Source organism: Odontomachus brunneus, unplaced genomic scaffold, assembly GCF_010583005.1.
Source record: "Odontomachus brunneus isolate Ranch 3 - 2012 unplaced genomic scaffold, Obru_v1 Obru_scaffold_043, whole genome shotgun sequence".
NCBI lineage: Eukaryota > Metazoa > Arthropoda > Insecta > Hymenoptera > Formicidae > Odontomachus > Odontomachus brunneus.
In genome coordinates, this window is record NW_022639493.1 from 873367 (window position 1) to 889909 (window position 16543).

General features: G+C 47.6%; 1 protein-coding gene across 3 annotated transcripts in view; it reads right to left on the bottom strand.

Annotated features, from left to right (window-relative positions):
* The window catches only part of LOC116844593 (homeobox protein homothorax), a 550706-nt gene extending 547007 nt beyond the window's left edge, over positions 1-3699 (bottom strand). For all 3 annotated transcript variants that reach the window (XM_032816349.1, XM_032816350.1, XM_032816348.1), the window contains exon 1: positions 3422-3699. In XM_032816349.1, coding sequence (XP_032672240.1) covers positions 3422-3532 — 111 coding nt within the window. In that variant the 5' untranslated portion in view covers positions 3533-3699. The remainder of the gene's footprint in view (positions 1-3421) is intronic.
* Between the last annotated feature and the right edge of the window lie 12844 nt (positions 3700-16543).

Here is a 16543-nt window from a genome sequence, read left to right on the forward strand (position 1 = left end):
AGAGAGAGAGAGAGAGAGAGAGAGAGAGAGAGAGAGAGAGAGAGAAGCAGAAGGAAAGAGTTTCTAAGCAGACGAAAAACGCTCGAGCGATAATAATTCCTTACGTCATATTAAACGAGCCTGTCAAGGCGGCGCGTATTTTCCGTGAATTTATGATAATTACAAATCGTCGGTATAGAGACTGTCCGGCGATCATCGTCGTCGAGAGAGCCGGGGATATATACTGCCGAAAAGGCCAGACCCAGGTCGAATCGGATCCTCTACATATTCATGCGGGATTAAAGTCGGTCTCCTCGGTGGCGCGGGGCGCGGCAGACGGGGAGAAAAAGAGAGCAGAAGGGACCACGAAGAGAATCCCGATTATTCATGACGCGGGGTGGTGTGCGCGCAGCAACGGCAATCCCGGGTCTGTTTGAACAGCGCGAAGGGAGGAAGAGCGCGGCGTTCGCCGATTTCGCGCGTTGTTTGCCCTCCCGCCCCGGGTTCGCAGGTAAAATAATCCACTTCCGGCACAGGGGCGACGCGCAGACGACGCGGGTGGGAAGTGAATCGGGCTACGACGATTGACACGTTAGTCGCCGGCTCCTCGTTGCTCACGATTACATTATCTTAATCTGAGGATTACTTGTTTGAGATTCAGAGCTCTCTTTCTTCCTACAGGAGCTAATCTCTACGAAACGTAACCACGATAGAGTTTCGTTTTTTAGTCGTCAAACAAAAGTCACATCAGTTAGTCCAGTAGAGAGAGAGAGAGAGAGAGAGATTTCGCAATTATTGACTATCTTTTCAAATGTCATTTTCCATTTCATATGTGCTATTTATATGTGTTAACTAATACGTGGTATTAAAAAACTATGTATGTTTCCAATGAAACTTACTATGTTCCTTAGTAAGGTAGACTTTATTGTCAGTCTGTTCATATACTACTAAAAACATAATAAAATTAAAAAAAATTATATAAAAAAGATTATAATATTCTCTCTCTCCGTGTATTCACAACTGATAATACAAAGATCACACGTACATCCAACGTAAAACACAACGAATCATTGTTAAAAAGTATTCTTTCATGTTTTTAAACGAAGGGGAGAGTTGGTATTGACCGTGAAAAAGTCCGCTGTGAATAAAATTTATCATGGGGGCGAACGCGAGAAGAGCGATGGTGGTAAGATTTATGCGCGAAAGTCGTACAATTTCTCGTGAGTCGTTATCGTAACAGTCGACCGCGGCGCATGCAGAGCTGCATCTACATATTGAATATTAACGAACAGCGCTAAGACATACGATGCTCGGGTACTTTTGCGCTCGCGCTTGATTGAAATTTTTCGTTTCTCGAACTGCGCTCTAACTCGATACGTGTATATATATACATATATATATATATATATATATATATATATATATATATATATATATATATAAATTACCTGACGTGTCGCGCGCGCTTGAGAACGCATCGTTTTGAAACCGGCACGAGGATAGCTGGAATTATAAAGCTTCCGGCCCGACCGGCGTGACAGATAGAAACGGTTCCGCGTCGTATTTCTCACGAGCAGCCATCTTTTGATTAATTGTCTCTGAATATCCCCGGTAGCTCACATGGTCACAGGTCGTGTGGCCTTCTTCTCTCTTTCTATCTCCCTCTCGGCCCGGACTCGACTTGTGCGCACGAAGGGTGGGTTGTGCCTCCGTTCTCTTCTCTCTCACTCTCTTGCCTTTCTCTCCTCCTTTCTGTTTTTTTTTAACTACGAACCCCTCCTGTCCTGTCTTCCGCGTCCTTTGCCGCGGAAGACTTTCAATTCGGTCCATATTTCACGCGTGCGATATTTTTAAACAGAACAGAGAATGAGTAATGGCGCGAGCGCTCTCCTGGCGACCCTTTTGGAACGAGGGGGTTCCCGATATAGCGATGTGCACCGGAGACGAATTTTCTCCGCAGCGTGTCGAATGTAACGGTATTGACTCTTCACGAGAGCGAACGAGAGCCCCGGCATTTTAACGTGTCGCGACGCAGCCTCTCTCGAGAGATCATTTACACTCTACTCGAATCGACCCCGCGCCACTGCGCATACTAGAAATCGATTATAGCGACGCGGGAAACAGCTATGATGTATGCGCGTACGAGTCGAGTCGTGTACAAGCGCGAGACACCCGTCAAAATATAGAAAACGAATGAAAGTCCAATGTGCTGTCTAGTGACGGCAACTTAACGCCCCATCGGTGTATCCCGTAAATTTATAATTAACGACACGGTAATTCCCGATAGCAAGATTGCGCCGAGAACGTTCTAATGCGTGCTTGGAGAAAAAAATCCGCGAAGGTAATGCCGCGACGGTGTGATGTCAACACTCCAATAGTTCTAATTGAAAAACTTAGCAAAACATTTCATTCCAACGTCTCTCCTTTAAATCCTGAGATTATTGTCGCACGAGATCATTGAGGATTCGCGAGTAGGACGAGCTTCTCGAGGATAGCCGAGAACGCGCGCGTGAATCGCCTACCTAATGGGAACGTAAGCGCTGACGAAGAGACGTCCGGAAAAGTGTCGGGGCGATATTCAGTGGGTCTATAAACACGAGTTGGTGCGAGCTTAACGGGGGCTTACCATGGCGAAATGTTTCTGCCAGGCCACGGCCGATGGCCGCTCGTGGGACGCGCCATGCCGCACGCACGCGGCATGAAAATGCGACTTTATAATGGGATTAGGCGGGTTGCGATTCCGATTATAAATTGGATTATATAGCGCGAGTCGTTAACCGCGCGTTAAACGTTCTCGCGCGTCCCCCGCGCTTTTGCAAACGATTTGCCCTACCTCGCCGCATACTTTCGCGAATTGACCCGCCTCGGGATCTGCAACGCGTGAATCGCGTCTACCGGATTTTCCTAGTAAGGCAATACGCCCATCCGGCGCCTATTTTGCGTTCGACTCATGGCATCTCGCTCGCGAGAGAACCCAAGGTTCACAGCAAGCATCCCGTAGCTTTGACAAACGTCGAGGACAGCGAGCCTTTTCACGCCCGATTGTCGGAATCGAACGTGAACGGCAAGTTGAGCGAGTATCCGTTTGCACGCGTATAAAAGAAAATCGTATGTTACTCTTTTTATCGCACAGCGTTGATAAATATTTGTGAAATCTCCCCGAAAGAGAAACGTCATTTTTCGAAGAGTATACTTGTATATGGCTGTTTGTATCGATATCTCTTGTTGTATGAGATAAATATAGGTTACAAAATAGAGATTCATGAAGTTATGATTATTGATCAAATGATGACACGGACTATAAATAACGACCTCGGAGTAGATTCTAAATTTCGAGTCGAGTATCTTCCTCGGTGATTTCGGTATCGTCAAGTGATTTAACGTTACAACCAGGAACGTCATGTATGCAATAAATTTTACACACTTGAAAATATGTACCTACTTGTATCACTACGTTTCCGTTTCTCGATTCGGCATCTGCCCCGATTCGGCATCTGATCATTTCATAGTTCTGAACCAGCGTGATGTATTCGAATTCCATTGACAATGACATGTTCGGGAGATACGGTTAAGTTAGGTTCGACTGGAGGAACGTGTGTTAATTAACCCGATGCCGACGAGAACCCGATTAGATATTTCAAAAGCCGACCAAATGTATTCCAATCACACTCACCGCGCACAGTAAATTTATAGATATTCGTTTCGCGGTACACTATGTACACCGCTCGTCGGCTTAAGACGTAATGACTCGGTCATAAACAAAAACGGCCAAGTGAGCGACGCGCGAAGCTACCGAAACAATCGAGGTAACGAAGTCACCTTCCGCCGGTCGCGCGAGCTATTGAACGATTACAAAAAGAAAAACAATACTCGGTGATCAGAAAATTATGACAATAAACGTTCTCAAGATATTCCGGATCTTCGCGTGTAATCAAATGATTAAATTATTAAATTATCAGAATGCACGCGCGATCATATTGATATCGTTTCGTTCGTAGCATCAATCTTCGTCGATCATTAGTTAATGCTGTACATTTTTGTGCTGGATCATTGAGTGACAAGCCACAACGACGACGAGAAGTTGAATTTAGAACGGGATACAGGACGTAGGTGTAGTGACACACTGAGGGAAAGAGATGCCTGATCCAAGTAAAATCATAGTTATTTTTTAAATCAATATGAAACGGTCCCTAATTAAATTGACTCATATTAATCGACAATTAAACACGATAATTAAATAATAAAATATAGATAAATATAATATAGATAATAAAAATAATTACTCGAAACTTTGAATTCTACTACAGTGTCTGTGATAACAATCTTATGTGCATGTTACTACTACCATTATCGTGTTAGAGCAATATGATCGGAGTCAAAAATAACTATAATTTATTTAGATCAGCCATTTATTTTCTTTCAGTGTATTAATACATCAACTTTGATGGAATTTCTGCAGAGTTAATATAGAACTAAAATTTGATCTAAACATTATTAAATATACTGCTTCATATTCCATGAGATAAAATCCAGAATATACGAACTATGTGCGGACGGGATGTTGTCAACAGGTAAGATCGTCATATAAACACTCGAGTTTCGGAATTGCCGTTTTCTCGGACAATCGATTGTTTTGGATACTCTTTCGCGTCCTGTTATGAATTATAGGTTTTCGCACGGTGCACATAAATCACAAGGTAAAGGAAAAAATATATATAGAGAGAGAGAGAAAAAAAATGTGAAGCGTCCTTATAAAAATATTGTTATCACTGGAGTGCACCGCACACATTACGGTGCATTAATCGAATCAACACGAATCGATAATTTGCATAAATCAACGGGAAACGCCGGGTCTTGGCGGCGATCGAGCACGTCGATTGTCAGGAATCACGTTTCACGGGTTCAACGCATAACTTCATAAAAGGATACACAATGCGATGCGGCACGGAAGGCGGCAAAAGAGAGAAACAAAAGAAGAACGGAGAGGGTGCGAGGAGGCAAAGAAGGGTCGGAAGAGAAAGGGGATCACCCGCGGGGCTGAATAATGCCCAGCAAAATGCGGTGGGCCATCCCTCGCCACGCTTTTTAAAGCGGCGCGAGATCACGGCGAGGGTTAGCGGAGGTTGGCGAACACAGTCCACTGGCAAGTAGGGAGCAAAAGCCGTCGGGATTTTTGTTAAGTGTCCGGAGGTGGTATACCGCAGCCGTTACAAATGTAGGCGGACGACGGTGCATTTCACCTGCCATCAAAAGTTATCCGACCCTCTGATTTTACTAATACTCACAGAGTTCGACGTCCTCGAACTGCCCCCTCCATTGCCGTGGCGGGACGCGGAACCGATTCCGCCACAGTTCTGTATGCCGTTTCTTTTTCCCCGGCTATTATTCCTATTTCGACCCAAAACCGCGCAGACAGACCGCTCGCCGTGTTCTCACAACGTGAAGCAGATTATTATCGTCCGCGCGCAACTCGCGCGGTTAACAGGAAGACACGTGAGTGCGCCTTCGGCTTTTTTCGCCAAGGCATAATCCCACAATTACGTCTCCATCGGAATCCCGCGGCGCGAGAGTTTCATCTCGCGTGGCTGTCCGATAATCGCCGTGCGATCGAACAAATAAAGAGAGGAGCCTCGCGCACAGAATTAGCTTCCTATCGCGGCGACTAATCATTTCGCTTACGATTAATGGTACCGTTTACCAATTATAATTTCACGCATTAGGCAGCGCGGCGGAGGGTTCGATGTCTCGTGCGTCGAGATGACGATGGATGACCTTTACGTATTCTCGTTTCCCAGGCGTCCCGGGAGGACTTTTAGTAATTGCCAAGGAACACAGGGGAATCTCTGTGTCTCCTTTCTTGCGTGTGTCTCGCCTCTGAGGAAAAATTCCCGGAAACCCTGCTGAGTCCGCCTTCTGGTCAACGCAATGGCGTAGACAGCGAGCTGACAGAAGGCCGAAAGCAACGGCGTCGTCGAAGCAAAACGCAAACTTTCCGAACGAGATGATTAATGGATAGCGCGCCGTCGAGACGATCGCGTCTCATTGTATATATTCGGCCGATAGAATATCTCTATTTACGAGATACTGGCCGATAGCTTCGCGGACTCTCTTCTCGTCGGGTTCATAAGCGGACAGAAGTATGCGAGCCGAGGGCAATACGTCTCCGCGCGAGTCCCTCCACGCGCTCTCTTCCGCGTCCATTTACATTTATATCACACTTGCGCGACGAGTATCTTAAATTGCGAGTTAGCGAGAGGTATTCGACGGAACGAGCTGGCGATAAAGACGCCTCGAGGGATGCCCCGAGGAGCATGCCAGCTGCCGATATCGCAATAAAAAGTCCGATCGCGCGATATCAGAGTTTTTGTCAGCGCGTTTGTAGATGTGCAAACGAGATGCACCTGACGACCGAGCGCTCGCGCTTTTCCCTCCTTTTAAGCGTTTAAACCCACGTTCAAGTGAATTACGTTACGTTCTCACCAGCCGCCGCGCGTCGTCATAAATATCCGGCGATTTGTTTTATGAGGTCTAAATATTTCATTTCATCGCTAATGTATATGTGTATATATATATGTGTGTGTATCACGTCTGTCTCTTGCTATAAAAATAAAAAATCGAAATATCCTGCGAACGGGACCGGAAGAGAGCCCTTTAGTGTACCAAGACCGTTTAGTTTCCACGAGAAATATCTACCAACAGTCTGTATTCACATCTACAATTGAAAACGCGTGTGTCCGGGTCACAGAATCACCGTTCATAACGTTTCACGTTTGGCGAACACGAAGGAAATATCCTAAGGAAAGTTACTTCAAGTTATGCTTCATTTTGCAATGTTCTTTTGTATAGCTAAATTATACTAACGTTATAATTTAAATTACTATGGAAGTAGTAAATTTAATATCTACTAAATATACGATATAAAAAACATTCCTTAATCACAATAATTTTGTAAGATCACGATAATTTTGTAAAAATCACGATAATTTTGTAAAAGATCAAACGTGTGTGATATTTTAAAATAAATTTTATAATAATTTCGGCTATAATTTTGTATGATCCAAGAATATTATAAGATTATTATTATAAGACTACTATGAATTATAATTTTTATATGGTTCGAAATTATAAAATTTTCTTGTCACATTTTTGCTACAATATTTCCCTCGTGTTCTTGGTGCAGAATAAATTTTGTAGACTGTAAGAAGTCCTGGAGGTGGAATATCATTTGTCTATTAGCCACTCTTACATGCGATCATGTCTCCACCAACAATTAGAGGAATATATTGTTCTATACGTTGCTCTCTTTATTTTTCGTGAAATATCATTAATCACCGAGCGATACCAAGTATGACCGGAAGATCTGATAAACGGCGATGCGCCGTGTATGCGAGGAGAAAAAAAACGCACGAGCACAACGACGTGCTCTTTAACGCGCGTCATACATATTCAGGATGCGCGGGGACGTTCGATTCGTGGCCGCGTCTCGCGGATATTTTCCGTTTATGCAAATTCCGCCGGCGTGCGCAACGCTATCGCAATTAGAGTCACGCGGCTGTAACTGCGCGCGTAAGGGTGTCGTAACTTCGCCTGAGAGGGCTTTCTCGCGTAACTGGAGACGATACGATACCGCGTGGCTCTTACCGGCCTTAACCGGGAATATCTCGCGCCCTCACCCATTCCGACTAATGTGCTAAGTGGTGTGCGTTGTACGCTTATGCGATCGCTCGCTCGCGAGAGAGTCCCGCGCTTTAACTCGCCAATCGTCGGCGGCTCATCGTGCGGGAAGAAGTCGAGCGCGGGAAAACAAAACTGCGATTCCGCAACGATCCGCGACGGTCGATCGCGCTGCACGTGCGTTTAAGTCGCCTTGAGTACGTCCGAAATCCCCGCGCTTGTTTCCGCGCTGTCGGCTGTTACGCTTGAAATATCCTCGCCACCGGCTCACGTGAACGTATCTCTCGATCATTCAACCGCGATCTCTCTTTCGCCCCTTGGATTTCTTAATTTCACTCGTATCGCGTGGCAACTGAGGGGAAAAGGGTAGACGCCTGGCGCTTTATGACTCGTTAGCGTGAGTCGCGGCGTCGCTGGCTCGGTTTCACGTTGCAACCGACACCGTACGAGGCGCACAGTGGCATGGCCGCATCGTCGTATTCGTTGTAAAAAGTGAGACGGCAGATAAGGATCCGAGAGAGCCGCGGGCCCTCAATCGATATCCTAATAATTTTCTGGTAATCGCACTAAGCTATCGTGCCCGCGACGACGGGAGACCACGAGGACGAAAGAGACGAGGAAAGAAAAGGCGGGGGAGAACGGACCCCTCTTTATGTAGGTACATGGCTCTCGCGCGCTCATTTACACCGGTACCTTCGCGAGAGAGAGAGAAAGAGAAAGAGAGAGAGAGAGAGAGAGAGAGAGAGAGAGAGAGAGGGGGAGGGCCTACCGACACGCCGTATCTCCGTATTATTATGATAAAATATTTTTTCGGCCATAAATACACGTCTGGGACGCGAGCCCCCGTCGCGCGGGCCACCCGACGCACGTTGCAGCGCGATAAACGCACCGCGACACGGCGGCACTTGTACGTGCACTCGCTCGCCGGCACGCATTCGCTGGCATTACGGATGCTCCTCGGCGCTGAAAGTGCGCGCGTCCTTTTGCCGGCGGCGCATAAAAACGCGTCTAGGTCGAACGACGCGTAGGTCATCGCTGTCGTGGTATCTTGACACCACGGAGATGCACAATACGCGATGCGCTGGTCTTCTATCTGCGCGGCGCGAGATAGCGGCAGAACGCGCTGAACATCGGCGAATAACACGAAAAACATCGCAGATTACCGACACGCAATTCTAACCGAATGACTGGCGACTCCGCACGCGGGTGCTGATGATTAATTCCGTCGAGGATAAAAGTTGCAGTGCTAAGTCAGACAGTGCTTTTCTCGTTTCTGTTCACTCTTGTAAAGTTTTCTTTCTGATATTTACACGGAGAGAATATTGCACGTATACAGTTGTCTTTTTTTCTCGTATTCGTTTCAATTTCACTGTTTCTAACAGGGCAGGAATAATAGTCGGTAAAGTCTATCTTGCTAAAGATCATAATAAATTCCGCTTGAAACGTAGAAAATTTCTTAATAGCATATTTCAGTTTCTAAAATATAAGTAGAATAAAACACCTGATTATTGATATCCTCCTTAGTCACTGAGATTCTAGAAAAAGATTTTTTATACGACTGACACTGCAGTTAAACTTCTTGTTTGCTGATTTCAAAAGAGTTCAAAACTTCACAACTAAAACTGTGTGAACAACCGCCACTGGTCGCAAGAAAAATTTAGCTTTTCTAGAGTGTCAATGACTAAAGAAGATCAATAATTGGGTGTCGATAATTATGCTATCTTAGCACGTATGAAATTAAAGGATAGTCAATTACTGTAGAATGTCGAACTATTCCTTTGTTACCAAATTCTGCAGTAACATTTTCTATAAAATTCTCCCCCTATACGTTCATATATCGTGTTTTGCGGTTAAAAATGGAACCTATCTTTGAAATGATACACGAATTGTGTTCTTCTAACATGCGAGACGCGAGGGAAAATCTCGCACGTTTATACGGCTTGGCGATCTCTCGCGGAACACGGTGATTCCAGCGCGACATATCGCATTCGAATTCGTTTATATCCGCGAGAGTTCTATAATTCAGCAATCGCGCCGTTCACGAATACGTTCGACGGGTATCGGCGTGTTTGCGTAACCCGACAAAATATACAGATCGAATTCGGAGTGATTTGTTTTCTCTGCCGTTAGAGAAATTTTGTTCGACCGTCTAGGCCGCGCTGTAAAAATAAACGGTTTTTTCTCTCCCTCTCTCTCTCTCTCTCTCTCTCTCTCTCTTTTCTCTCTCGCTTTTTTTCGAAGCGAAGCTTTTCCGCGCCGCGGGCGCGACCATTACGCACGCGTCCCCTTCCCCCTGCGCAACCCCCGCTGTCCGAAACATAACTTTATACCTAATACGTATGCGTATGCATATACGCGGATATACATATATGCATATTGCATACACACGCTTGTCAAATAGCTTGAAATAGAGACCATAACGCATCCATCTTCGGACTATTAGCTCCTACATAACTCATCTCTTTTCCCCATCAGGCAAATTGGTATTTCGATCGAAAACGACTTTTCCCTCCATCCCGCCCGCTCTGTCAAACCCGGCGCTTTTACGCCGGTGACTTATGGCACCGAAACGTGTTCAAAATCTCATGATTCATGAAAATTTCTCTTCCACGATATTTATTTCCGCATACCGATCGGGCGGAAATGCGCATTGGCGGCTGCATTTAGCGTACTGGAAATATTTGGCTCTGGTTTGTCCGATGGGGAAGCCGGGATCTTCGAGCTGAAGCGACAGACTCCGCGAAACGTCCGTGAATGAAACATTCGTGATCGCGCATCTACAACTGTTCCGTTCTCGCGAGGGAATATTAGAAGTGAAGGAAAGCCTGATGAATATGAACGAACGAAAAAAAGACTCTCTGTATGTCTAATAACGCTCTTACTTTGGAAGCATGTTATTAGATACACGAAGAGTGACCTTTTCGTCAGGGAAGCGCTTCACGGTGCCACGCTCGGTTTCCCTCGCAAAGAGTCTCAGTCCCGATCGCGTTCCTCGAAACATTCTACGACTCCCGACGCGAATCCACGGGTATCCCGTGAGCGAACGCACCGTAGAGGGTCAACCGGAGCCGGGTTCCCGAGTCTCTCGATCTACTCGCTGCGGGGATGCTCCGAATTCTGAAAACGAACTCTCGTTCGTGGGCGGACCGTAGCCCATAAATACTCGCGGTGTAAACACGGGTCGCCGGTTTGGCCGGATCGGCCAAGCGCGCGCCAACGGATTTGATCGTCTGATGTAAACCCTTCTGCTAAAATAAACCGGGCGAGAGCAGCTCGCGCCCGGCCGGCTAATAACGCGGTCGCGGAAGATACGGCCGGCGTTATATTAATTATTCGTCGTGGTCTTCGCGGTGTCCTCACCTCACGGAGGACTTTGTTGCCGTGACTCGTCGGACATCTCAGAAGAGGCGAATCGATTTGGCAGTCGGCGCGACTGCGACTTGCATTGAGCGCAAGAGGGAAGTGAGCACGTGCACCGGGATGCCCGTTGAGTCATAAGTTGATCGATCGCCGATGAATCGACCGCCGCGGGGCGTTGAAACTTTCAGTGACCAGATACCTATTTACACGCGCACGTGAAAAATCTCCGTAGGTTTCCGAAATGTCAGCCCTACTTTCGATCTAAACTTTCTAACATTTGTGAAATTCTCTGAAGATTCAGTGCATGCGTTCAATAAACGTAGAAATTAAAACCCATCTTGGGTTTCCCTAGATACAAAAAATACAGATTACGTTTAAATAAATGTTACTTGTTTCAAGTATTTCATCAGTTTATACATTCTGTCAACATCTTAGCTTGTCAATCCTGACAGATATGTTATAAGTTCATCATAAGTATCATATTTCTTCAAAATATATTCTGAATCCTAGTAACTTTAGCATTTCAGTTCAGAATATTAAATTAAAAGAAAAATTCGATTTGCTTATTACAAAGAGTTTCTTATTTTGAACTCTGTTTTATTAATAAAAGTACCTTTAAGTATACGAACTGTAACTCTGGACTGTAATCGGGGGAGAATTAATTTTCATCGCCCTCCCCGTTTATGATATTGATTTACTGAACGGATTCGGATCGGACTAAACGGGAGAAAGCCGGCGGGCGACTCCTCTATCACGGAAACGTATCGACCCGACCTTGGCGTTACGTGTAATCGCGCTGAAATCGCAAATCTCAGCTTCGACTCACTCTCGCGGCAAGCGGAATACAGCCGCGCGCGGGCGCGAGGCGTTTTCTTCGGATCCTGTTCGGCGATTTTTGCATCGCCGGTAACAAGATCCTATTGAGCGCCATAACGAACGGAGTTCCGCGCGCAGTAAAGATACCACGAGGAACAAGAAACCGGCTGTACCCGGAGGGCTTCTGTATTAAACGGGCCTCTATTCGAGAAAATTATTGCGCGCGTACGAGCGGCGGTTTCGTGCGCCGGGAGTGCGTACGGCTACGCTGGCCGCAGATACGATCGTCCGTTGCTCTGACAAAGTAAAGTCGCTGAGGGGAAAAGTTGCGGCCGTGTAGTTTTATTAACAATGTGCTCGCGCGCGGTGTATTATCGCGATCAAGGATCTGGCCCGCGTGTAATCGTACGCAACGACGCGATATCTCGCCACCGCCGTTTCTCTCTTCCTCCCTCTAGCTGCCTCTCTCTCCCCCCTCCCTCCTCCTCTCTCTCTCTCTCTCTCACTCACTCACTCTCTCTCTCTTTTCTCTCTCTCTCTCTCTTTATCACAGAATTTAGGGATACATTTTATTCTTTGCTTCTTGAGCATAATAATGTGCGATAAAGGGTGTAAATATTTAACATTTTGTCAAAGTAACCGTTTAGTTTCATACTATAAGTTCTGCTTTTTTCGATTTAGCATTACAATATAACTATCTCAGCAGAATTAATTAGGGCTTGTATCTGTAGTTATTTTTATGTTGTAATTGTTACGAGTATTGTGTCGTTATGTGTCTTTGACAATGTCTCTCAAGGCGCCTTACAAAAAAACCTCTCTCTCTTTCTCCCGACATTATTCGGTAGCGGTGGAGACAAGTTGCGGGGGCGGGCAACATTCTAGCCCGAGATACCCTCCTTTACAGAACTTGCGAGTCGATTATCATTATCAGTCGGCGCTCGTGGATATTTTTCTCGCCCAATTTCGACACGTTGAATGTATCTGCCTCTTATCTCGCTTCGGTTACCGAGACGCAACACGCGATAAATCATTGCCTACCGTAAACAATTAATTTCACGTATCATCGTGCAACAAGCGCGAAAGTGAGTGTCGCGCGCGTGCACGCGCGGAGAACTCGGCATCGCTCGGAAAAGATACTCGGCGTGCAATTTTCGCATCACCCGCGGCCGCGATTCGTGTCGACTGCGTCGCGAGTCGGGGCCGTCTGGGAGAAAAATGAATTGTAGCTTAATAGCGCGTAGAAATCGCGGAGAATTAATTTCAGAACGATCTCACGGTCCGGCGACCGCGTGAGCGACCATTTCGACAGGCCGGACAGGTAATTTCTGAAAGCCGGCCTGTCCTAGCGCGATACCTTCGCGCGAATGATACGCTCGCGCTAATTGATTCGTAAGCCCGCGGAATAATAGGCTTCCGCCGGGAGAAGCGAAACGTCGGCCCCACACAGCCCTCGCGCGCGCTCAATTCCGCGCGAGTATTATAATTGCGGGCCGGCGCAAGCGGCGATCGCCCGTGTAATTACTCCGGCTCTCTTTCGCCGCCGCCGAAGATCTATGGGACAGTTGACGCGCCGCGAAGAAGCGAAATGCAGTCGCCCGACGAGGACGCCGCCGGCCGAGTCCGGACCCGGCAATTACACGCGATTCGCGTAATCGTAAAACGAAGCGCCGAGAGAGTTCTTCTTCTTCTATACGCGGAACACCTCGTCGTCGTAGTCGGCGAAGTAAGCGCGCCGTAAATCAACCGTCTTGTACAACGGCCGAGCGAGATGCGAGGCGAGGCGAGGCAAGCCGCGAAGATGCATTCTGCGATTGCACCAAGTACAACGATTCGTTTGGAATGTATCCGTCGCGATGGAGCTCGGCGCGCGTCGCGAGATGCTATGCTCTTGATCATTACGATACATTGCGATTTTAATTAGTTCCTTTAGCCGCATTCAGAGAAACATGCACGATTCGATGAAAAATGAACAAGCCGCGATATACGTTTCGATCAAGTTGGTCGGATGGCCCCGAAAACGATCGGATATGTTGCTCAAACAAAACATCCGTTTGTCAATTCTCGATTGAGCAGTGGATTTCTTTCTCAATGTAATTTTGTCAATTTTGCCACGATATACCGAGGTACTTTTCTATAAATCCACAATATGGGATCTTCGAATCTAATTGAGACTTCGCGAAAACCATTGTAAAACTTTGCGGATAACAAGAAGAAGTCTATGTTGAGAACATATCAGCCAACGTCGCCATCGAACGTCGGCAATCGCCGCGCGGTCGAGCCGGCGTTACGTCACCGGTCGCAGGTGCAGTTCGGGTGCAACCTGCGATCCGGCGCACCCACGAGAGAGGCACCGAAAGCACGATAGCGCGCCGGTCAGAAGCGGAGCAAGAGGAATACGCGACAACGCGGCGCGGCGAAGGAAGAGGACGAGGAAGGCCGAAGAAACAGCAGCAGAAGAAGAAGAAGAAGACCAAGTCGCGACGCGGAGGAGGCAGAGGAGGAAGCAGAGGAGGAAGCACAGAAGGACGAGGAGAAGTAACAGGAGGGGGTGGTGGAGGAGGTGAGAGGAGTGCGGGCATGAAACGCGTGACGAGGACGGAGAGAACGAACGGCTGTTCGGTGCTCCGCCCCAGGTGTACAGCAAACATGGCCGCTGAGGGACGGATTGGCGGAGGCCAAGCGCGACGCCGACGTCGCCGTGACGCCCGCGCTTCACTCAGGTCGACTCAAACTCAACGGACTTCGTTCACGACGGTTCTACGGCACTCCTCCGGTTCGGGCGGTCGCCGCCCACCCTTCTTCAGCTTTCCCCTCCGCCGATCTCCTCGTCACGAGGTTACACCACAGCAAAGTTGCACGTGTGCCGTACGCACGCACGCACTCACTCGCTCACGCACGCACGCACCTCGCAGTCCCCGCCGATCGCCATGCGCGCGCGCGCGATTTCGGCGCGATCACGACGATATCACGACGATCGAAGAAATCGCCGTGAGGCCCCTTTTACCGTCTCGATTCTTAATCGATGTCTCTTACGTTCGCTTACGTATGCGTTACCATGAACGTCTGGGCTTGCATTACGAGCTCGATGAGGTAATTTACATAGAGAGTGGACGCGCGCGTTGACGATCGGACAGAGAGGAATGATAAATCTCTCATCGGGGACTCAATATGGCGCGAAATGAAGAAAACTCGTTGCGGGCGATGCGATGTAACCGGAATGTAACGAGTGAAGATTTATGCTCGCTCGCGTATCCCAATCTCACTTATCGCCGATACTATTATTGTTGCAACACTGCAGCGCGTGCCAATGTAAATATAAGTAACGAGTAAAAGAAGAAGTGACATAAAAATCGCCACGCGATATGAGAACTGCCGACGCGATACCTCGCGATTTAGAAGAAGAAAGCATCGCATGGGACGTGTGTTCTTCGTTTTGCCGCAGAATGAAAATGTTAAATGCCCCAGTTCCGAGGTGACAGTACGTATTACGCCGGTCGTGCGAGCCCTAACTGCAAATTGCAAGGATGCTATTTGCAGCGCATTGGTCGGCGGAAATATGGTGTATTATTAGATCACAGGATGTAGATCGTTCGTTTCATGTGTTCGTTGCTTTCCGATGCAGTCACGGTTGCAACTAAGTTGCAAGCCGCGAGGCGTTGCGCGAGAATGCCCGAGAGTGCACGATGCATGACAAATATCGCGCTCTAATGCAGGTGTACCCTCGCGAATTTATCTTCGCTCGTTCGCGCCGATGTGCGAAACTCACTCCCGATGAGCAATTAAACTTCCTAATGCAATTTACATTAGCTTTTTTCTCCCTTCTCAGGAGAGGTGTTACACGCGCGGTCGGGAAATGTGGTAACGCGATAAATCTCACGGACGGGGGTGAGCGGGGAAGCGGGGGGAGGGTCGGGCGATTAATTAGCGTAACTGTGCCGAAGGATTCTAATCGTTTATGTTTGCTGTCGTTTCATCTTTCTCATTTCGCATAATTGAAACGATGCTGGATGCATTTCCGATTCCACGTAGGTCGTAGGTCGTGGAAGATATGAAATTCCGAGTGAGTGAGAAAGAAAAGAGAAAGAAATCCGTCCTAATTAAATTTAATCTCGGGACACACACGAGCGGTGGCCGCGCGCAGGTAAGCGCGCGGATTCCAAATTATCGCGTTCCCCTTTCGCTTCGAGTTTAATCTCAGGCGGGAAGCAACGCGCGGCCGCTTCGGGAGAGATGTCGAGAGTATCCGCTTGATTAAATATCTTTTTGGTTTTACCTTTAATCTCAGGCAACGCGCGCGCGCGCGCGTCGACGAGGGAGAACCGCGAAGCCGGCCGAGTGAGGATTCCGAGTGAGCGACGTGGCTTGAGTCGGCGCGATTCGTCGCGCCTCTCGAGCGTGCGGAGCGGCGTAGATACGGTAAAAAGAGCTCGCGCGCGTATAATAATTCACCGACGGTAGACAGGAAAGCGATGGGGGTCGTAGCCGTTATTAGAGAAGTACGCGAAAGCTCGGGCGGTTGCATTTGGAAAATGCCGATTGTTATTGCCGCCAGCTAATGGGCGCCGCTGACGTATGCGCGTGAAACTTAAGTTATGCCGCGCGTGCGAGTACGAGTGCGGCAGAGCGAAGAAGCAGAAACGAGCCGCCACCTGTTGATCCTTGGCAGCTACTCGATATTTATGCATACGCGACGAAATATGTAAGTGCTTAAAGT